The following is a 24,836-nucleotide window of genomic DNA, read 5'->3' on the forward strand; positions in this document are numbered from 1 at the left end:
GATACTTTAAGGTGGTCCTTTAAGGACATTCAACACCTGAACATTTAAACTAAAATAAGGAAGCAAAATTCAATAAAATGCACAAGGAAAGAAATATTTAAGGTTGAATAAGACACAAAACATGAGAAAAGTTCTTCTTCTGCAGTGAAATGCCTTGAAACACGCAGCAAAGATCAGATTTAAACAGGGAAGCCACACCTTTAAGATACTTTAAGGTGGTCCTTTAAGGACATTCAACACCTGAACGTTTAAACTACAACGAGAAGGAAGCTAAATTCAATAAAATGCACAAGGAAAGAAATATTTAAGCTTGAATAAGACACAAAACATGAGAAAAGTTCTTCTTCTGCAGTGAAATGCCTTGAAACAAGCAGCACAAAGATCAGAACCAGAGCCAAGATTTAAACAGGGAAGCCACACCTTTAAGATACTTTAAGGTGGTCCTTTAAGGACATTCAACACCTGAACGTTTAAACTACAACGACAGGAAGCAAAACTCAATAAAATGCACAAGGAAAGAAATATTTAAGCTTGAATAAGACACAAAACATGAGAAAAGTTCTTCTTCTGCAGTGAAATGCCTTGAAACATGCAGCACAAAGATCAGATTTAAACAGGGAAGCCACACCTTTAAGATACTTTAAGGTGGTCCTTTAAGGACATTCAACACCTGAACGTTTAAACTACAACGAGAAGGAAGCAAAATTCAACAAAATGCACAAGGAAAGAAATATTTAAGGTTGAATAAGACACAAAACATGAGAAAAGTTCTTCTTCTGCAGTGAAATGCCTTGAAACATGCAGCACAAAGATCAGATTTAAACAGGGAAGCCACACCTTTAAGATACTTTAAGGTGGTCCTTTAAGGACATTCAACAGCTGAACATTTAAACTACAACGAGAAGGAAGCAAAATTCAATAAAATGCACAAGGAAAGAAATATTTAAGCTTGAATAAGACAAAAAACATGAGAAAAGTTCTTCTTCTGCAGTGAAATGCCTTTAAACAAGCAGCACAAAGATCAGATTTAAACAGGGAAGCCACACCTTTAAGATACTTTAAGGTGGTCCTTTAAGGACATTCAACACCTGAACATTTAAACTACAACGAGAAGGAAGCAAAATTCAACAAAATGCACAAGGAAAGAAATATTTAAGCTTGAATAAGACACAAAACATGAGAAAAGTTCTTCTTCTGCAGTGAAATGCCTTGAAACATGCAGCACAAAGATCAGATTTAAACAGGGAAGCCACACCTTTAAGATACTTTAAGGTGGTCCTTTAAGGACATTCAACACCTGAACGTTTAAACTACAACGAGAAGGAAGCAAAATTCAATAAAATGCACAAGGAAAGAAATATTTAAGCTTGAATAAGAACCAAAACATGAGAAAAGTTCTTCTTCTGCAGTGAAATGCCTTTAAACAAGCAGCACAAAGATCAGATTTAAACAGGGAAGCCACACCTTTAAGATACTTTAAGGTGGTCCTTTAAGGACATTCAACACCTGAACATTTAAACTAAAATAAGGAAGCAAAATTCAATAAAATGCACAAGGAAAGAAATATTTAAGGTTGAATAAGACACAAAACATGAGAAAAGTTCTTCTTCTGCAGTGAAATGCCTTGAAACATGCAGCACAAAGATCAGATTTAAACAGGGAAGCCACACCTTTAAGATACTTTAAGGTGGTCCTTTAAGGACATTCAACACCTGAACGTTTAAACTACAACGAGAAGGAAGCTAAATTCAATAAAATGCACAAGGAAAGAAATATTTAAGCTTGAATAAGACACAAAACATGAGAAAAGTTCTTCTTCTGCAGTGAAATGCCTTGAAACATGCAGCAAAGATCAGATTTAAACAGGGAAGCCACACCTTTAAGATACTTTAAGGTGGTCCTTTAAGGACATTCAACACCTGAACGTTTAAACTACAACGAGAAGGAAGCAAAATTCAATAAAATGCACAAGGAAAGAAATATTTAGGGTTGAATAAGACATAAAACATGAGAAAAGTTCTTCTTCTGCAGTGAAATGCCTTGAAACACGCAGCACAAAGATCAGATTTAAACAGGGAAGCCACACCTTTAAGATACTTTAAGGTGGTCCTTTAAGGACATTCAACACCTGAACATTTAAACTAAAATAAGGAAGCAAAATTCAATAAAATGCACAAGGAAAGAAATATTTAAGGTTGAATAAGACACAAAACATGAGAAAAGTTCTTCTTCTGCAGTGAAATGCCTTGAAACAAGCAGCACAAAGATCAGATTTAAACAGGGAAGCCACACCTTTAAGATACTTTAAGGTGGTCCTTTAAGGACATTCAACACCTGAACATTTAAACTAAAATAAGGAAGCAAAATTCAATAAAATGCACAAGGAAAGAAATATTTAAGGTTGAATAAGACACAAAACATGAGAAAAGTTCTTCTTCTGCAGTGAAATGCCTTGAAACAAGCAGCACAAAGATCAGATTTAAACAGGGAAGCCACACCTTTAAGATACTTTAAGGTGGTCCTTTAAGGACATTCAACACCTGAACATTTAAACTAAAATAAGGAAGCAAAATTCAATAAAATGCACAAGGAAAGAAATATTTAAGGTTGAATAAGACACAAAACATGAGAAAAGCTCTTCTTCTGCAGTGAAATGCCTTGAAACAAGCAGCACAAAGATCAGATTTAAACAGGGAAGCCACACCTTTAAGATACTTTAAGGTGGTCCTTTAAGGACATTCAACACCTGAACGTTTAAACTACAACGAGAAGGAAGCAAAATTCAATAAAATGCACAAGGAAAGAAATATTTAAGCTTGAATAAGACACAAAACATGAGAAAAGTTCTTCTTCTGCAGTGAAATGCCTTGAAACATGCAGCACAAAGATCAGATTTAAACAGGGAAGCCACACCTTTAAGATACTTTAAGGTGGTCCTTTAAGGACATTCAACACCTGAACGTTTAAACTACAACGAGAAGGAAGCAAAATTCAATAAAATGCACAAGGAAAGAAATATTTAAGGTTGAATAAGACACAAAACATGAGAAAAGTTCTTCTTCTGTAGTGAAATGCCTTGAAACATGCAGCAAAGATCAGATTTAAACAGGGAAGCCACACCTTTAAGATACTTTAAGGTGGTCCTTTAAGGACATTCAACACCTGAACGTTTAAACTACAACAAGAAGGAAGCAAAATTCAATAAAATGCACAAGGAAAGAAATATTTAAGGTTGAATAAGACACAAAACATGAGAAAAGTTCTTCTTCTGCAGTGAAATGCCTTGAAACAAGCAGCACAAAGATCAGAACCAGGTCGAACCTCTGATGACCTTCTTATTACGGGACAAGCTGAGCGAACCATCTGCAGCCAACATACCTCCGTCACCACTTACTCGCAGCCGGTCTTACATTTCGACCACAGGCCACAGCTGCCTGACGTTTTATCCATAAATCAGAGAGCAGTTTGGCCTCGTCATGCCTCTTTAAATATCTCTCCCCGAGAAAACCAAAGACGAGATCAACAGTACACTGAAAAGATACTGATTTTGGTTTTATATCGTGAGCCAGAGCATCCTGCAGGGCTCTTTCACTGTGATGCTTGCCTGCATTTTGTTGGAAATAACCCTTTATGTGGCCATAAAATGCATGTCAGACTTGTAGTTGGTCCCAGAGTTTCAGGTGAGTCGGAGATCTGCAAGTTGGTCAAAAACTGCTAAATTAAAGTCCAAACATCAAGCGTCACACTGGTAAATTAGGGTTAGAAACATTCTATAGTTATACTATGAGAAAAGCTTTGATATCGGTCGGTTGCCAGGCAGAAATTGTACAAGATGCAGAGTTTTTTTTGGTGCATTTTTTTTATGCATTTCTGCAGCTATTTTTAGACTCATGTTATCAAAAAATGATTAAAAAATGCATTTCTGCAGCTATTTTTAGACTCATGTTATCAAAAAATGATTAAAAAATGCATTTCTGCAGCTATTTTTAGACTCATGTTATCAAAAAATGATTTAAAAATGCATTTCTGCAGCTATTTTTAGACTCACGTTATCAAAAAATTATTAAAAAAATGCATTTCTGCAGCTATTTTCAGACTCACGTTATCAAAAAATTATTAAAAAATGCATTTCTGCAGCTATTTTTAGACTCACGTTATCAAAAAATGATGAAAAAATGCATTTTTGCAGCTATTTTTAGACTCACGTTATCAAAAAATGATTTAAAAATGCATTTCTGCAGCTATTTTTAGACTCATGTTATCAAAAAATGATGAAAAAATGCATTTCTGCAGCTATTTTTAGACTCACGTTATCAAAAAATGATTAAAAAATGCATTTCTGCAGCTATTTTTAGACTCACGTTATCAAAAAATTATTTAAAAATGCATTTCTGCAGCTATTTTTAGACTCATGTTATCAAAAAATGATGAAAAAAATGCATTTCTGCAGCTATTTTTAGACTCACGTTATCAAAAAATGATTAAAAAATGCATTTCTGCAGCTATTTTTAGACTCACGTTATCAAAAAATGATTAAAAAATGCATTTCTGCAGCTATTTTTAGACTCACGTTATCAAAAAATGATTTAAAAATGCATTTCTGCAGCTATTTTTAGACTCATGTTATCAAAAAATGATGAAAAAAATGCATTTCTGCAGCTATTTTTAGACTCACGTTATCAAAAAATAATAAAAAAATGCATTTCTGCAGCTGTTTTTAGACTCACGTTATCAAAAAATTATGAAAAAATGCATTTCTGCAGCTATTTTTAGACTCACGTTATCAAAAAATGATGAAAAAAATGCATTTCTGCAGCTATTTTTAGACTCACGTTATCAAAAAATTATAAAAAAATGCATTTCTGCAGCTATTTTTAGACTCACGTTATCAAAAAATGATGAAAAAATGCATTTCTGCAGCTATTTTTAGACTCACGTTATCAAAAAATTATAAAAAAAATGCATTTCTGCAGCTATTTTTAGACTCACGTTATCAAAAAATGATGAAAAAATGCATTTCTGCAGCTATTTTTAGACTCACGTTATCAAAAAATGATTAAAAAAATGCATTTCTGCAGCTATTTTTAGACTCACGTTATCAAAAAATGATGAAAAAATGCATTTCTGCAGCTATTTTTAGACTCACGTTATCAAAAAACGATTAAAAAATGCATTTCTGCAGCTATTTTTAGACACACGTTATCAAAAAATGATTTAAAAATGCATTTCTGCAGCTATTTTTAGACTCACGTTATCAAAAAATGATGAAAAAATGCATTTCTGCAGCTATTTTTAGACTCACGTTATCAAAAAATTATAAAAAAAATGCATTTCTGCAGCTATTTTTAGACTCATGTTATCAAAAAATGATTAAAAAATGCATTTCTGCAGCTATTTTTAGACTCACGTTATCAAAAAATGATGAAAAATGCATTTCTGCAGCTATTTTTAGACTCACGTTATCAAAAAATGATGAAAAAAATGCATTTCTGCAGCTATTTTTAGACTCACGTTATCAAAAAATTATTAAAAAAATGCATTTCTGCAGCTATTTTTAGACTCACGTTATCAAAAAATTATGAAAAAATGCATTTCTGCAGCTATTTTTAGACTCACGTTATCAAAAAATGATGAAAAAAATGCATTTCTGCAGCTATTTTTAGACTCACGTTATCAAAAAATGATAAAAAAATGCATTTCTGCAGCTGTTTTTAGACTCACGTTATCAAAAAATGATGAAAAAATGCATTTCTGCAGCTATTTTTAGACTCACGTTATCAAAAAATGCATTTCTGCAGCTATTTTTAGACTCACGTTATCAAAAAATTATTAAAAAATGCATTTCTGCAGCTATTTTTAGACTCATGTTATCAAAAAATGATTAAAAAATGCATTTCTGCAGCTATTTTTAGACTCACGTTATCAAAAAATTATGAAAAAATGCATTTCTGCAGCTATTTTTAGACTCACGTTATCAAAAAATTATAAAAAAATGCATTTCTGCAGCTATTTTTAGACTCACGTTATCAAAAAATGATTAAAAAATGCATTTCTGCAGCTATTTTTAGACTCACGTTATCAAAAAATGATGAAAAAAATGCATTTCTGCAGCTATTTTTAGACTCACGTTATCAAAAAATGATTAAAAAATGCATTTCTGCAGCTATTTTTAGACTCACGTTATCAAAAAATGATGAAAAAAATGCATTTCTGCAGCTATTTTTAGACTAGGTTATCAAAAAATTATAAAAAAATGCATTTCTGCAGCTATTTTTAGACTCACGTTATCAAAAAATGATTAAAAAATGCATTTCTGCAGCTATTTTTAGACTCACGTTATCAAAAAATGATGAAAAAAATGCATTTCTGCAGCTATTTTCAGACTCACGTTATCAAAAAATGATGAAAAAATGCATTTTTGCAGCTATTTTTAGACTCATGTTATGAAAAAATGATGAAAAAATGCATTTCTGCAGCTATTTTTAGACTCACGTTATCAAAAAATGATGAAAAAAATGCATTTCTGCAGCTATTTTTAGACTAGGTTATCAAAAAATTATAAAAAAATGCATTTCTGCAGCTATTTTTAGACTCACGTTATCAAAAAATGATTAAAAAATGCATTTCTGCAGCTATTTTTAGACTCACGTTATCAAAAAATGATGAAAAAAATGCATTTCTGCAGCTATTTTCAGACTCACGTTATCAAAAAATGATGAAAAAATGCATTTTTGCAGCTATTTTTAGACTCACGTTATCAAAAAATGATGAAAAAATGCATTTCTGCAGCTATTTTTAGACTCACGTTATCAAAAAATGATGAAAAAAATGCAATGCAAGTGAAATTAAATGCACAGTCACTCATTTCCAGAGCAATTTGGGAATGGTGCATCGTACACATTTTGTTTGGTGTAAATTGAATCTTTTTCAAACATTTTCTGGCGTGTCAGACCCTCTGGAAGCTCTGCTCCGGTGTTTTCACGGGTGAAACGTGTCCGGATTTGTTTTCCTTTCTTCATTTGTTCTATTTCTGTTCAAAAAGAGACGGGTGGGGGGGGGTGTTTGTGCCTCTGGAGCTCTGCTCCAACTGTCTCGGCTCTTCACTTCTCAGTGAAACGATGAATCAGAGTCAGTCTTGTGGATGCCAACTGTTGACTTATCGGGTCCAACACTTGTTGGCACGTGGTTAGTGGGCTCATCTGATGCCTGTAAACCTCTTTCATGCAACAGTTGGCGACCAGAGCCAAAACAGCCCATCCTGTAAACAAAATGCTCGCCGTTTCTGCTCAGTAACTCACCGAAAAGCGTCTTATTTAACTCTTCAGTTTTGGTTTTATATAATATATATAACAGATACTTCTCCAGTGAAAACTCATACCACCGATGCATTTATTTTGCACCTCCCTCAAAGATCTTTTCCCACATTCCTCAGTCTTTGCAGCCTTTAAAACACTTGAATATCGCATTGGGGTCGATGCAGGGTTCAGTATCCTGCACAAAAGCACCTGATTTCATCACTCATTATGTTAAATTTATCAATGGCAGGGATGTGGTAACCTGAAACCACAACAAACAGACACCTTTAGACAGAAATGTGTCACTTTAGACACCTTCCAGTGTCTGAGGACGAATTCTCACCCTGAAACCCTTCGTTATCTGAAGCCTGAGCATCCAGCGGCTGCCTCAGCTTTGTCTACATCTCCTTCTCTGTGCGACCGGCCTGAATGTTGCCTGCAGACGTCTCATATGGGAGATCTTGGCATGTCCCCTGATGCAACTATTAATACAAGCGGCTGCAATGCTGGTTGCTACCAGCTGCCTGCCAGGATTCTCCGTGTCTGAGTCACGACCCACTTTCATCCAGACCTGCAGAATCAACAAACTTTGGCCTCGTTTACATTCAGCAGCTGATCAATTTCTTATCTAATCGGACAAATCAGACAAAGGGCTTCTCCAGACTTCCAGGATATGTCCTAAAAGATCATATTTGGTCCTTGAGACTGAAGTTATCCAGGTCATCCAGGTCATAATTATCCTGAGAGCTTGAATAAGGGCAACTGGACTTCTTCTTGGTTCTTGAAAACCTTCCAGATCTCATCCGAAAGGCTTCTTCAGTCTTGATTTCTGCATCACTTGAACATTTGCATGCAGAAGAATAATTTGTCTTGACCTCTCAGGTCTTCAGGAACAGGTTTGCTTTCTTCACTCGGAGATGGAACCAATCACAGAGAAGCTGCTTTCAGTTTTTATGGATGATTAATGTGGAACAAACTCCCAGATATCTGCAGGTCTGCATCAACTCTTCTTCTTCTAAATCAAACCTCCAGACTTTCCTGTTCACCGCTGCATTTAATCAACACACTTTGGCCTCGTTTACATTCAGCAGCTGATCAATTTCTTATCTCAGCGCCCCTTAATCGGACAAATCAGACAAAGGGCTTCTCCAGACTTCCAGGATATGTCCTAAAAGATCATATTTGGTCCTTGAGACTGAAGTTATTACCTATGATGTGATACTTTTTCTGTGTCCTGTGACTGATTCTCAGTCATCCAGGTCATAATTATCCCGAAAGCTTGAATAAGGGCAACTGGACTTCTTCTTGGTTCTTGAAGACCTTCCAGATCTCATCCGAAAGGCTTCTTCAGTCTTGATTTGTGCATCACTTGAACATTTGCAGGTCTTTCAGGTCTTCAGGAACAGGTTTGCTTTCTTTACTCGGAGATGGAACCAATCACGGAGAAGCTGCTTTCAGTTTTTATGGATCATTAATGTGGAACAAACTCCCAGATATCTGCAGGTCTGCATCAACTCTTCTTCTTCTAAATCAAACCTCCAGACTTTCCGGTTCACCGCTGCATTTAATCAACACACTTTGGTGAATAAATCTCACTGCAGTGCATCACTTTCTCTGTTTTTAACTACAGATTTACCAGATTAGACACTCTAATCACTTGCTGATATGCAAATATGTGCTCATACGACACTAAAACTAATGTCTGAAATGAAGGAAAACATTAGGAAATCTTACAGAAAACATCTGCATGCAGTTTGATTCACAGTTTGATTTATTCAAATATTCTGCTGCCCTTTGCAGATAAAACATGCGATCCAGGAGTTGCACCGTGGAGGGTCCAGATGAGGGACATATTCAGCCCACGAAAGGCTTCATAAAGCAGGAGGAGGAGATGACACCGGAGCTGGCAAAAAGGAGGATAAAAGCTCAAAAAGAGGAAAATGAGGAGAAGACGGGCCTGTCTGGAACAGCAAAGAAACCTAAAAAAGCTGCGAATACACCAGATCTGTCGAAGAAGGACCTGATTCACCTGCTGGGAGTCATGGAAGGAGAAGTTCAGGTATAAATGTTGCTTTAGCTACAGCTGGGGTTGCAGGTTGAGTCATTTAGGAACTTAAACTACTTGGTTACATTTAGGAAAATTCAATTTAATTAAATCCAGTTCAGTTCTGTTCATATTAATCTGCTGTATGAACTATTGTTATGGATAAATAACTAAATTAAATTAGGATAAAAGTGAAGCCGAAAGGTGTGGTTAGCTTAGCTTACTTATAGGCTAGCTTTAATGGCAATAACAGCTTGTTTTCCCACATTAGAGTTTTCAGATACTTTTTACTTTTACATCGTATTAATAATGAGAAAATTCATGACGTCAAATAATATTTACACCTTTTAGCAAACTCTGCTTCTTCTTTTAAGTTTGGAGCTAAAATAAGATGCAGATTAACCAGCTCTGTGATCCTCCTCCTTTACTGTTAGCGCTCTGTCTGCAGTCTCTGTCTGCCCGGATAGTCTTAAAGCTGAGCAGAGAGCTGTTAGAGCTGTTCCTGCAGCCAGGTCCAGGATTCCACCATCTGTTGTTAACCAGCTCTGTGATCCTCCTCCTTTACTGTTAGCGCTCTGTCTGCAGTCTCTGTCTGCCCGGATAGTCTTAAAGCTGAGCAGAGAGCTGTTAGAGTTGTTCCTGCAGCCAGGTCCAGGATTCCACCATCTGTTGTTAACCAGCTCTGTGATCCTCCTCCTTTACTGTTAGCGCTCTGTCTGCAGTCTCTGTCTGCCCGGATAGTCTTAAAGCTGAGCAGAGAGCTGTTTTTCACAGCTCCAACTTGGTCATTTTACCTGCCAGTGATGCCATATTTCCCAAGACAGTCAGAAATGGTTTAAATGTTCAGTTTTGTTCCTCCTCTTCAGCTCTTCTGGATTACTCGGGCACTGGAGATCTCAGCTGGCAGCTCCCACATGCAAACAAACTTCCCGCTGACATGATTATGCATCGACAACAGCTGTAGAATGAAGAGTTACGAACAGAAATCATTTCAGCGGCACAGCATTCAAACCAGTACAGAAAAAAAGCTCAGTGAAAAAAATCACAAAACGATACAAACAATATGTCAAGAGCAACTGCAGCAGGCTTTAACATTCAGTCAGTGCCTCACAGGGCTTCACATTACAACACACCATCTTCTTCAGTGTTGCCAGGGTGATGCATCCAGGTGGATTTTACCTGCAGAAGGTCGCGATACGAGCTTGAACAAGCAGGGAAAATCACCTCAAATAGGATCAGCTGAACCGAGTCAGGAGGAATAAGATGCCACGTTCCATACTTTAGCGTTTTACAGTGTTTAGCTGTTTTTGTCAGGTACCTCGAGGGACTTAGGACACAGATGCAGGGTCTCTTGGGTTCAGAAGGTTTATTATAGACACACACAGAGCAATTTAGGCCGATCTCCTGGCAGCGCAAAAGAAACGAGCTTTAAAACCCCTAAGCGCTCTCCTCCGTATCGTGGAGAAAGAGCGCAGCTCTGAAATTTACAAAACATAAAACTCTCCACGCTGGGAGGTGTTATGGAAGTTTTCAATCGCTTCCTTCCTAATATGTCTGATGAGCAATGAAATAGAGAAACTGACTTTTTCTGCCGGCCGGCTAAGTTTTTTATTCTTCGTTGGTAATGGTATGAAAAGATCCAAACAAAAGGAATACAGAGCATTTATACCTTTAGATGTGTAACAACATCTCCAGAGGGGGGCAGGATGCAGTCTTGATGATAATTAAGAAACAGGAGGTTAAAACAATTATCTTGTCTGAGTGTTAATTAAGAGGTAAATAGTTTAAAACAATTAGCGTGTCTGGGTGATACAAATGAATGTGGATCGGAGGGTCTGTCAGTCCTGAGACATAAAATTTACCATCACAAAACAGAAAAGCTATGAATAACAAAACAAAAACACGCTCTCCTAATGAGGCACAAAACAGAGGCTCTATGAAAATTTAACTTTAACTTAAAGAAGCTCACCTTTAACGGGGGCAACTATGACAGGTTAGAGCAGGGGTCGGGAACCTATGGCTCGCCAGCCAGGTGTGGCTCTTTTGATGATTGCATCTGGCTCTGCTGTATCAGGCCCAGGTCGGGGAGGCCTCTTCCAAGCTCAGCTGTTGGGTTTTTCGTCACCATTTAAAGCTGCGACAGAATTTCTTCAAACTTTGTGCTGCGGCAGAAGAAGAGAAATGTAAAGGATGTAAATGAACCAATGAACTTGGATTAGTTACAGTAAATATAAGAGCTCAAATAACTAATGCTGAAAGTAATGCCACAAATATTGAGCCGAATACAGAAATTATGAATTATAAAACTTGTTTAATGGCACTAAAAGAAGAACACAGACAAATTGGATCTCAGTGGGTCTACATCAGGGGTCGGGAACCTATGGCTCTTTTGATGACTGCATCTGGCTCGCAGATAAAACTAAATATTCTCACTTGTTTTAATCCATCCATCGATTTTTCATGTCCTGTTCAGGGCTGCAGGAGCATTATTTTAATTGGATGATACTGGACTACGTAAAACAGGTCAACGCGCCCTTTTGAATCAGTCGGCTCGGTCATTAGCTCAAAGCTAACCCTTCGACGAAGAAGATGGCGAAAAGAAAAAAAGATGACGAGTATCGTACATTTCAGGCCGAATGGACTGAAGAATTCGCCAAATTCTGCGGTGTGTCTAATTTGCAAAGACAAAATTACATCGATGAAACGGTCGAAAAACACGCGCCATGCTACCTTTGCATCAAAATACCCGGCAGGAGACGGCAGAAAGAAAGCGTGAATTCACTTTTAAAATATATTATATGGCTCTCATTGAAATAAATTTCCAAATTTTTTGCTTTCATGGCTCTCTTAGTCCAAAAGGTTCCCGACCCCTGGGTTAGAACAAAATCTCTCCTTAAAAACAGAGGAACACACAAGGCTGTGAAACTTACCGTTACAATAAATAAACTATGGAAAAAGCTACAGATAAAAGGAACTCAAAAAGAGACAACATACAGGGAAACGCAGACTATATGTCACTATAGATCGTGACAGTTTCATTCTGTGGTAAATCCTGTTTAAAGCTTGGTTACCGACACTCACTGATGCCACTAAATAGTTCTCAGGAGGGATTATTTGGGCAGGAGACTCCTGTATCAGGAGGCAAAAGTAACAAAGGAGAGTATTTGGCACCTTTGCTGATATTTATCTCAACATTAGACCATCTCAGTGTTATCCAAAGAATTAATCAAGTCTGGCCTCTCCGAACATGCATGAACAGGAAAATTAGAGGATTGGGATAAGAAATAAAAACCCTGTTGGATTCGGTGGATTATTACCTTCTTTTCTAATTAAAGCTGAACTGCAAAGCACAAAGTTTGTCAGCATGGGAGGGTTACAGTTTGAAAATAACCTTTGTTAGGGTGGAAACAGCCCAGCAGCTGCAGCTGGGTTCCACTCAGATAATGATTCTCTAATGGAAAGACATTAATAAACTTCTCTCCAGAGGGACGCTGCTGCCTCACCTTCTGTTTCCATCCTGTTTGGGTGTGTTGAATATTTTCCATCAGTCAGAAAATCCTCATCAAGGAGCCACGATTCTAACAGGAAGAGCTGCTTTTGTTCTGCTTTGTTTCTCTGTGAGAAAAATTCAACAAAAGGACAGAAGCTGTGCTTCAGAATTTGAATGTAGGAAGCATTTATAGCATATAAAGAAAAGATCATCTGGTTCATCCCATGTCGAACAACTGAAAAACATCCATCTTCTATACCCGCTTAATCCAAACAACCACATTCACTCCTCAGGACAGTTTAGAGACACATTTTCAAACTTTTTGGAGGAAAACATTCAGGACAGCTGTCAATCTTCCCAGGAGTGGACGTCCCAGCAAGTTCACCCCAAGGTGAAGAAGCCCAGAGCTACATCTCAGACTCTACAGGCCTCAGTTAGCATGTTAAAGGTTAAAGGTCATACATCTCAGACTCTACAGGCCTCAGTTAGCATGTTAAAGGTTAAAGGTCATACATCTCAGACTCTACAGGCCTCAGTTAGCATGTTAAAGGTTAAAGGTCATACATCTCAGACTCCACAGGCCTCAGTTAGCATGTTAAAGGTTAAAGGTCATACATCTCAGACTCTACAGGCCTCAGTTAGCATGCTAAAGGTTAAAGGTCACCCCAAGGTGAAAAAGCCCAGAGCTACATCTCAGACTCTACAGGCCTCAGTTAGCATGTTAAAGGTTAAAGGTCATACATCTCAGACTCTACAGGCCTCAGTTAGCATGTTAAAGGTTAAAGGTCATACATCTCAGACTCTACAGGCCTCAGTTAGCATGTTAAAGGTTAAAGGTCATACATCTCAGACTCTACAGGTCTCAGTTAGCATGTTAAAGGTTAAAGGTCATACATCTCAGACTCTACAGGCCTCAGTTAGCATGTTAAAGGTTAAAGGTCATACATCTCAGACTCTACAGGCCTCAGTTAGCATGTTAAAGGTTAAAGGTCATACATCTCAGACTCTACAGGCCTCAGTTAGCAAGTTAAAGGTTAAAGGTCATACATCTCAGACTCTACAGGCCTCAGTTAGCATGTTAAAGGTTAAAGGTCATACATCTCAGACTCTACAGGCCTCAGTTAGCATGTTAAAGGTTAAAGGTCATACATCTCAGACTCCACAGGCCTCAGTTAGCATGCTAAAGGTTAAAGGTCACCCCAAGGTGAAAAAGCCCAGAGCTACATCTCAGACTCTACAGGCCTCAGTTAGCATGTTAAAGGTTAAAGGTCATACATCTCAGACTCTACAGGCCTCAGTTAGCATGTTAAAGGTTAAAGGTCATACATCTCAGACTCTAAAGGCCTCAGTTAGCATGTTAAAGGTTAAAGGTCATACATCTCAGACTCTACAGGTCTCAGTTAGCATGTTAAAGGTTAAAGGTCATACATCTCAGACTCTACAGGCCTCAGTTAGCATGTTAAAGGTTAAAGGTCATACATCTCAGACTCTACAGGCCTCAGTTAGCATGTTAAAAGGTTAAAGGTCATACATCTCAGACTCTACAGGCCTCAGTTAGCATGTTAAAGGTCATACATCTCAGACTCTACAGGACTCAGTTAGCATGTTAAAGGTTAAAGGTCATACATCTCAGACTCTACAGGCCTCAGTTAGCATGCTAAAGGTTAAAGGTCACCCCAAGGTGAAGAAGCCCAGAGCTACATCTCAGACTCTACAGGCCTCAGTTAGCATGTTAAAGGTCAAAGGTCACCCCAAGGTGAAGAAGCCCAGAGCTACATCTCAGACTCTACAGGCCTCAGTTAGCATGTTAAAGGTTAAAGGTCACCCCAAGGTGAAGAAGCCCAGAGCTACATCTCAGACTCTACAGGCCTCAGTTAGCATGTTAAAGGTTAAAGGTCACCCCAAGGTGAAGAAGCCCAGAGCTACATCTCAGACTCTACAGGCCTCAGTTCGCATGTTAAAGGTTAAAGGTCATACATCTCAGACTCTACAGGCCTCAGTTAGCATGTTAAAGGTCAAAGGTCACCCCAAGGTGAAGAAGCCCAGAGCTACATCTCAGACTCTACAGGCCTCAGTTAGCACGTTAAAGGTCAAAGGTCACCCCAAGGTGAAAAAGCCCAGAGCTACATCTCAGACTCTCCAGGCCTCAGTTAGCATGTTAAAGGTTAAAGGTCATACATCTCAGACTCTACAGGCCTCAGTTAGCATGTTAAAGGTTAAAGGTCACCCCAAGGTGAAAAAGCCCAGAGCTACATCTCAGACTCTCCAGGCCTCAGTTAGCATGTTAAAGGTTAAAGGTCATACATCTCAGACTCTACAGGCCTCAGTTAGCATGTTAAAGGTTAAAGGTCATCCCAAGGTCAAAAAGCCCAGAGCTACATCTCAGACTCTCCAGGCCTCAGTTAGCATGTTAAAGGTTAAAGGTCATACATCTCAGACTCTACAGGCCTCAGTTAGCATGTTAAAGGTTAAAGGTCATACATCTCAGACTCTACAGGCCTCAGTTAGCATGTTAAAGGTTAAAGGTCATACATCTCAGACTCCACAGGCCTCAGTCAGCATGTTAAAGGTTAAAGGTCATACATCTCAGACTCCACAGGCCTCAGTTAGCATGTTAAAGGTTAAAGGTCATACATCTCAGACTCCACAGGCCTCAGTTAGCATGTTAAAGGTCATACATCTCAGACTCTACAGGCCTCAGTCAGCATGTTAAAGGTTAAAGGTCATACATCTCAGACTCCACAGGCCTCAGTTAGCATGTTAAAGGTCATACATCTCAGACTCCACAGGCCTCAGTTAGCATGTTAAAGGTCAAAGGTCACCCCAAGGTGAAGAAGCCCAGAGCTACATCTCAGACTCTACAGGCCTCTGTTAGCATGTTAAAGGTCAAAGGTCACCCCAAGGTGAAAAAGCCCAGAGCTACATCTCAGACTCTCCAGGCCTCAGTTAGCATGTTAAAGGTTAAAGGTCATACATCTCAGACTCTACAGGCCTCAGTTAGCATGTTAAAGGTTAAAGGTCACCCCAAGGTGAAAAAGCCCAGAGCTACATCTCAGACTCTCCAGGCCTCAGTTAGCATGTTAAAGGTTAAAGGTCATACATCTCAGACTCTACAGGCCTCAGTTAGCATGTTAAAGGTTAAAGGTCATCCCAAGGTGAAAAAGCCCAGAGCTACATCTCAGACTCTCCAGGCCTCAGTTAGCATGTTAAAGGTTAAAGGTCATACATCTCAGACTCTACAGGCCTCAGTTAGCATGCTAAAGGTTAAAGGTCATGACAGCACAGTTAGAAAAAGACTGAACAAGGATGGCTTGTTTGGAAGGGCTGCAGGAGAAAGCCTCTTCTCTCTAAAAAGAACATGGCAGCACAGCTTAGGTTTGCAAAGCTGCATCTGAACAAAGCTCAAGACTTCTGGAACAATGTCCTTTGGACAGACCAGAGCAAAGTGGAGATGTTTGGTCCTAATGCACAGCAGCACGTTTGGAGGAAACCAAACACAGCATATCAGCACAAACACCTCATACCAGCTGTCAAGCACGGTGGTGGAGGGCTGATGATCTGGGCTGGTTCTGCAGCCACAGGACCTGGGCACCTTGCAGTCATTGAGTCCACCATGAACTCCTCTGGATACCAAAGTATTCTAGAGTCAAATGTGAGGCCATCTGTCCCACAGCTAAAGCTGGGCTGAAACTGGCTCATCAACAGGACAAAGATCCCAAACACAGCAGCAGATCTACAGCAGAATGTGTGAAAAAGAAAAGAATCAAGGTGCTGCAATGGTCCAGTCAGAGTCCAGACCTCAGCCTGACTGAGATGCTGTGGTGGGACCTTAAGAGAGCTGTGCAGAAACCAATGCTGCAAACCTCAATGAGCTGAAGCAGCGCTGGAGAGAAGAGGGCCGAGATTCCTCCAGAACCATGAGAGAGACTGATAACGTCCCACAGGAAACCATCACTTTACTTTGTCTCATTTAGATGAAAACTGATGTGTGTCTTCCTCTCAGGTTGTATTTGTCTTCTATTAAAACCTGGAAAGGACTTTACAAAAGCTTAAAGCTTTCTTTTTCTCCTGACTGCATGTTCTCCCATGAATAGACCCGAAATCGTCACTGAATGTTTCCTACTGAGACCAACTGCTGCAATAAAACCTAAAATATCTTTCTCAGCTGCACCGTAGATCCGTCCAAAATCTATTAAAAAGCCATCAGTGAGCCTCACTGCTGCAGCAACATGTTATTTCATTATGATGAACACACACTTCAGCTTATTTTACTGCCACAAATACTCATTAGGGGACCAAATGTGGATTAATACGCCGCTGAAAATAGTGCAGCTTCCTCTTGCTTTTCAATATTTGCTCTAATGACGGCTGTTTCTTTTAGAAATTAAATCAGCACCAGTTTGTGCATTTTTAGCTCCTTTTAAATGAGATTCATGGACAGAAATTTCCTCTGCGAATCATAGCCTGTGAAGCCTTTTGGCCTCAATACAACTTCTAAGCATTTGGAGACATTTTAACTCTCTTGTCAGCACAATAGAAGATAGATTGATGCAGAGGTTGAATCAGAGGAAATCTTTAGCACTGAATGCAACCATCTGAGGAAGCAAATTAACCGACTGCTCATCTTATGGGGAAGTTTTTCTGCTGGTGTTGATGAAGGGAATAAAATTTGATTGGATTCTAATTGGATGAAGCGGCCTTTAGGAGTTTGTGTCACGGATGATGGAAACCGACTCGCTGGACTGGAAGAAGCTGCAAATATGTTATTCTGAGTGTTGAGATAACATCTCGGATATCTGAAAATCTCCTCACATTCAAGTATTACGATCCGTGAAAACAATAAGATTTTATTTATATAATGATAGTCACTTGTAGAGCAAAGTAATAGATTATAAATTCCTAACTCACTCTCCTTGATATCTATGGGGAGAAGAGTGAGGCTATAAAACTTATCAAAAGAAAACTCTCTCCACGCTAGGAGGACAAAACAAAAGGTTATATAAATCTTATAAATAAACTTATCCCTCTCCGAACCGTCTGAGGATCTATAGAAATTTAACAAATCAATAAACAGAAAGAGACTCCTTCTAATGGAGTTGCTATGAAAGTTATCATTATAAATCAAAGACACTCCTCTACTGGAGATACTACTGAATAAACGACAAGGACAAAGAAAACTTCACTTGGCTAAATCTATGGCAAAACTAGGAGGAAATCATTAATAAATAAGATCTTTGGATACTTAGGCTTTGGTTACTTTGGAGGAAGACAATTCAACACACTGGCAACGAGATGCAGACTAAATACACCTGAGGAACCAAGGGGAACAGGTGGAAACACTTTGGGAATCAGGGAAGATAATGAGACACGGGAGGAAGGGCAAGTTATCTGAAACCAGAGGAGTTGTAATTTCAAAATAAAACAGGAAGTGACAAACAAAAAGAGAGACTCCTTCTAATGGAGTTGCTATGAAAGTTATAATTATAAAACAAAGACACTCCTCTACCGGAGATACTACTGAAAAGAGACAAGGACAAACAAAACTTGACTAAATCTATGGCAAAACTTACTACAGAAAATCGCTCTCAAGGAGGAAATCATTAATAAACAAGAGCTTTGGATACTTAGGCTTTGGTTACTTTGGAGGAAGACAATTCAACACACTGGCAACGAGATGCAGACTAAATACACCTGAGGAACCAAGGGGAACAGGTGGAAACACTTTGGGAATCAGGGAAGACAATGAGACGCATGACACGGGAGGAAGAGCAAGTTACCTGAAACCAGAGGAGTTGTAATTTCAAAATAAAACAGGAAGTGACAAGACAAGGTACAAAAAACTCTAAGAGTCTCTGTGAAACCTGACATCAAGAGGATAAACCTTTTTATTCAGTTGGGCACTGAATGCATCGTGAGGAGGGGAGCTTTGAGAACTTAACAGTGTCATTGATTATTTAGTTATTTAGCTGATAATGTGATTAAATCCATCGTTATATAAGATTTAGATTAAACTGGTCTGTGGTTTCATGTTCACCAACCTGTCAACAGTGTTGTTTGTGCAATAATAATAATTAAATGAATGAATATGTGGTAATAATTGAAAAATATCCATTTCAGATGAGTATTAAGTGTCTGTTTTTGCATCTTTTTCTGCTGAAGCAGCAGCAACGAAGGACAAAACTGAACTCTGTTCATAAAGCTTTTAAATTAAAGTGCTTCTATTCAAATGTGCCGCCTGCAGTGTTCCATAACTGAGAGGTTCATGTCTGTGCTCTGCTCCTCAGGCCAGAGAGGACGTCATCGGCTTGCTGAAGACAAACAAAACCAGGCCGGAGTCTCTGGAGGCCTACTATGGCTTGGCCGGCCCAACCAAACCCCTGCAGGCCCTGCAGAGGGATTCCCTGCTGGTCCAGAGTAGCAGCAGCACTGAGGACGTTTACGAGAAGCCCATGGCTGAGGTCAGTGAGGGATAAACAGCGACTGGCTTCGTCATAAGCCATAGAAACCTCCCCAGTGTGCAGGTACAGTCAGATTTAAAGGTGACCGAGCTTATTCTGGCTCTTATTGCCACTGAGCTGAAGACTTAAGACACTCAGCTCGGTCAGAATACTGTTTGGAGGGTGCTTGCAGTGTTGTGTTTGTGTTGAAGGAGAACACTGAGCTGCATGAGGCCAACAGAGAAGCAACGGCAGCGATCATCTCACATCTGGAGGCACGGATCCAGAGGATTATCTTAAAAAATAACCTTCTGAATATCAAATAAACAAAGTGAGATGAACATTTTCTGGTTTTAGCTTCTCAAACGGATAGTTTTTATCTATAATTAGTTGCACCATGTGATTCCTGCCATGTAATCTTATAAGAAACTTAGGTTAGTGGACATATAAAATGATTATAATTAACATTTTCGCTCTGCCAGCAACAATCTTTGAATGAACTCTGGTGGAATTTGTCTTAAAAGTATTGAAAAGGAGCTAAAACATGTAGCTTTCAACAACAATACAGAGAAAGTAGTTAAATTCAGGTCATAAAAGTTAAAAATTATACCAAATAATGAAGCTTTTCCTATAAAAACAACTTCTCAACATTGATTTGATTTGATTTTGCTGAGTTTAAAGAGAAGGAAGCTGGATGTCCTGACCTGGTTCTGCCTAACAGGACACAAAAAACGGCATTTTCTGCGTTTCTCGTGTAATATTGTCGAGGATGGTACATTTGGGTACCTCAAAGGAACTCCTAGATGCTGAGATCGTTCTGGTTTTAGCTTCTCACACGGATAGTTTTTACATATAATTAGTTGCACCATGTGATTCCTGCCATGTAATCTTATAAGAAACTTAGGTTAGTGGACATATAAAATGATTATAATTAACATTTTCGCTCTGCCAGCAACAATCTTTGAATGAACTCTGGTGGAATTTGTCTTAAAAGTATTGAAAAGGAGCTAAAACATGTAGCTTTCAACAACAATACAGAGAAATTAGTTAAATTCAGGTCATAAAAGTTAAAATTATACCAAATAATGAAGCTTTTCCTATAAAAACAACTTCTTAACATTGATTTGATTTGATTTTGCTGAGTTTAAAGAGAAGGAAGCTGGATGTCCTGACCTGGTTCTGCCTAACAGGACACAAAAAACTATATGATTCCATATGATTCCTTATAAGAAACTTGTCAGGGTTTAGTGGACATATAAAATGATTTTAATTAACATTCTAGCTCCAATCAACAATCGTTGAATGAACTCTGGTGGAATTTGTCTTAAAAGTATTGAAAAGGAGCTAAAACATGTAGCTTTCAACAACAATACAGAGAAATTAGTTAAATTCAGGTCATAAAAGTTAAAAATTATACCAAATAATGAAGCTTTTCCTATAAAAACAACTTCTCAACATTGATTTCATTTGATTTTGCTGATTTTAAGGAGAAGGAAGCTGCAACAGATGGTATCGGTGTGCCAGTGCTGTGTAAATAAGGCAAGGCAATTTTATTTATGGCAATTCAATGTGCTTTAAAAGAGAAATACATTAAAGGAATCAATAGATCATTAAAAACAAAAGCTAAAAGCAAGAAAAACAGTGCGGAAAATGCATTTAAAAAGCAAAAGCTGGTTAAATGTTGGTTTCTCATGAAGTAGGAGAAGGAGAGGCTGAAATAATGATGTTCTCCATGTTCCCTGAGCTCTGGAGAATGTTCCAGAGTGAAAAGGCTGAACAAATGTGCAGTTAGCGTGAAAATGTTTGAATGAAGCTGGAAATGTGTGGCGAGTCTCCCTGTCCAACACAATGGGAGCGTAACCATGGCTAATGGTTTGGGATAGTGTGTGGGCAGATGTGTTGGAGTGTGACTTGTTGTTGATAAGCAGTGTTCCCCCTCAGTTGGACCGTCTGGAGGACAAGCAGAAGGAGACGTACAGACGGATGCTGGAGCAGCTGCTGCTGGCAGAGAAATGCCACCGTCGCACCGTCATGGAGCTCGACAACGAGAAGCGCAAACACGCCGACTTCATGGCCAAGAGCGATGACTTCACCAACCTGCTGGAGCAGGAGCGGGAGAGGTGAGGGCAGCAGGTCACCGATTTCTGCAGAAAAACATCCCAAAGTCTCACAAAGGCAAGGGCGTAACCATGGTTTAGACATTGGGTCCAAGAAAAACAAAATTGTTGAGTGCATTATCTACAATTCTTTATTTCTATATGAAAAATTGGACATTTAGAACATAGTTTAGAGGACTACATTGACCATGTAAGTTCACATCTAAAGGAATAGTGTAATTTCTCCGAGACAGTGACTGCCCCCCCACTTTGTTTTGGTTAGTTGCTTACTGTTTACTGACCTTAAACACACCTACCAATTACAATTATGCTCTTCCAGTAGTTCTGTAGCAAATAGGACAGCTTCCAATGGAAAACGACCAAATACCCAAAGCATGTTTATGGAAATATTTTAATAAGGACAACTAATGATGTAATAAATTACAGACTTTTCCTTTAACAAAAAATGTGCTGAGGACTTTTAAGTCCAGCTTCATTTCTATTGTGTCAATGTCTCAAAATGTGCATTAACAATGAAAAGTCTAATAGTCTAATGTTATTTTTTGTTTTAAGTTCTTTTATTTTGAAAGGGGGCGGAAGTTTATTTTGTTGATTCTGTGTTGGATTTCCTGTTCTGGTACAATCTGCTCTGTCAAAAGTAGAAGTCCAACGTAAAGATAAGGAGAGCCGCTGCTGAGACGGCGGCGCAGCCGTTACGTTCCCATGGTAACACACGCAAGCGCGCCCGGTGGGTCGCTCTCATTGGCTAGAGTGTTAGCATCAACAACGGCGACCGCGGCGCAGCCGTTACGTTCCCATGGTAACACACGGAAATACACTGAAAATAAATAAGACATAACAAGAGACCGATCCCTGGACAGGGTTCATAAAAGGAGAACATGCATTTTACATGTTTTCTTCTGTATATTGGGGGGGACAGGTTGGTATTTTCTCAATATTGGGGGGGACACGACCCCCCCAAAGAATGCGTGGTTACACCATAGCAACAAAGGAAACAGCTGGCGGTGTTTCTCCTTTCTCGGAGTTCAGCTGCTCTCAGCTCCAAGCCTGCTGGTTCCTTCTCTTTAAAATCAGCTAAAATGATTCACTGTGGCTGCTGGGGATTGTGAGTCTGTGGAGTCAAAGCTGCAGTGTGTGTTCGTGATGATGAGGGACGACCTGAGGAAGGATGGGAGCTACGTTTCCATTCAAAAATCACGAAAAGTTAAGCCAATCGAATGAAACTCAGCTGTACTTCCGACCTGTGCAGAGGGGGAAATAGTTTGCAGCACAGGGGTTCAATTCAATTCAATTCAACTTTATTTATAAAGCGCCAGATTACAACAATTGTCATCTCAAGGCACTTAAGTAATAAAGTCCAATTCAAGCCAATTGGAATTCAATTCATTGTAATCATAATCCAATTAATTCATATGGAGCCAATTCAAAAATAATATCCGAGCTAAGGAAACCAACAGATTGGACCGAAACTTGTCTTCAGTCCAATCTCCCGTCCTGAGCCTGAGGGACTGTGGAAAGGAACGACTCCCTTTAACAGGAAGAAACCTCTGGCAGAACCAGAACCAGGAAGAAACCTCTGGCAGAACCAGACTCAGGAAGAAACCTCTGACAGAACCAGGAAGAAACCTCTGGCAGAACCAGAACCAGGAAGGAACCTCTGGCAGGACCAGAACCAGGAAGGAACCTCTGGCAGGACCAGAACCAGGAAGGAACCTCTGGCAGAACCAGAACCAGGAAGAAACCTCTGGCAGAACCAGGAAGAAACCTCTGACAGAACCAGACTCAGGAAGAAACCTCTGGCAGAACCAGAACCAGGAAGAAACCTCTGGCAGGACCAGAACCAGGAAGGAACCTCTGGCAGGACCAGAACCAGGAAGGAACCTCTGGCAGGACCAGAACCAGGAAGGAACCTCTGGCAGAACCAGAACCAGGAAGAAACCTCTGGCAGAACCAGGAAGAAACCTCTGACAGAACCAGACTCAGGAAGAAACCTCTGGAAACTGATTAGTTTCACCTGGATATGAAGTTTCTTGTAAATTCCACTGAATTTTTCTCCGGTTCGGAAGCATTTATCTAGAAATAAACACTTTTGATCGCCTAAGACACCTGTGAATGTGCTGAAACAGACAGAGGAGTTAGTATTAATGTGATTTAAAGGTATATTTAGAGAGCATCACGTCACATAATCTCCCTCATCTGCTCTTCCTGAGCCATGAAGCCTCAGATAAAAGCTTGATGCTTCATGCATCTCGTTCTGGAAGTGTGAATGAAAAAAAGCATGTGAGAAAGTGGATGTCCTGACCTGAAAATGGCATTTTCTGCGTTTCTCGTGTAATATTGTCGAGGACGGTACATTTTTGCACCTCAAAGGAACTCCTAGATGCTGAGATCCTCCATCAGACTGATTAGTTTCACCTGGTTTCTTGTAAATTACACTGAATTTTTCTCCGGTTCGGAAGCATTTATCTAGAAATAAACACTTTTGATCGCCTAAGACACCTGTGAATGTGCTGAAACAGACAGAGGAGTTAGTATTAATGTGATTTAAAGGTATGTTTAGAGAGCATCACGTCACATAATCTCTCTCATCTGCTCTTCCTGAGCCTTGAAGCCTCAGATAAAAGCCGGATGCTCCATGCATCTCGTTCATCTTCCCTGGATCTCAGATCTTTCTGCTTGGATGCTGTCTGAATATCTGCTCCCTGCAGATTAAACCCGTTTTTGCTGTTTGTGAGAGGCGTTCAGGGTCACTTTGTGGAGAGCCTTAAACTCTGAGAGCATTCCTGCTGGCTGCAGCCAGAGTCCTGAAAGCTGTGGGTGATGACATTCCCAGCAGAGATCCTGCAGCATGATCAGCGGCTCTGTTTGCATAACAACCCCCACAAAATGGGCCTTTTTTTCTCCTTTTCTTCGGCGTAACATCCAGAGGTTCAACGTAAACTCCTGGTGGTTCTTCTTCTGTATTTCCGGACTTCGTGTTTCAGTCGGAACGCTTTCAAACCTGTGGGCATCACAGCTGATCGTGTGGAATTGAAAACAACACCAGCCTGTCAAAATGCCCCATTTTTACAGTAAAATCTTCCTTTTCTTGTCATTTCTTTCTTCTTATGCGATATCCTGGTCTGATGTGTTTGCTGTGGGATCTTCTTGGCTTTGCTTTATGGCTCTTTGGAGCTCTTTGCTGTTTTTGGACAGGCGTCTGCATCTGTGAACAGATGAATTTTGGGATGATACTCCTTAAAGAGATCACAGAAATCTGCGGGACTCCAGAGGAAGAGGAGAGTAACTGAGTAAGTGTAACCAGGATCATGCAAGGTATCAGAATGTTTCTGTGGGATTCCTTCTTGACCTTTGGTGGCAAATACTGACGTTCTCGCTGTTTTAGAGCCCTGCTGGTCCATCACTTTGGTTCAGACAGAAGTATCTGTCTGCAACAGCTGTTGCATGGACAGA

The 24,836-nt window shown here is 39.4% G+C and overlaps 1 protein-coding gene across 1 annotated transcript in view; it reads left to right on the plus strand.

Moving 5' to 3' along the window:
* Positions 1-24,836, plus strand: part of filip1b (filamin A interacting protein 1b) — a 54,099-nt gene that overhangs the window by 21,316 nt on the left and 7,947 nt on the right. The window contains exons 2-4 of the mRNA XM_072361819.1: positions 9,096-9,354; positions 19,114-19,287; positions 21,208-21,386. Coding sequence (XP_072217920.1) covers positions 9,103-9,354; positions 19,114-19,287; positions 21,208-21,386 — 605 coding nt within the window. The 5' untranslated portion in view covers positions 9,096-9,102. The remainder of the gene's footprint in view (positions 1-9,095; positions 9,355-19,113; positions 19,288-21,207; positions 21,387-24,836) is intronic.

The sequence above is a fragment of the Leuresthes tenuis genome, unplaced genomic scaffold (genome assembly GCF_036924035.1).
Source record: "Leuresthes tenuis unplaced genomic scaffold, fLeuTen1.0.hap1 SCAF_13, whole genome shotgun sequence".
Taxonomy (NCBI): Eukaryota; Metazoa; Chordata; class Actinopteri; order Atheriniformes; family Atherinopsidae; genus Leuresthes; species Leuresthes tenuis.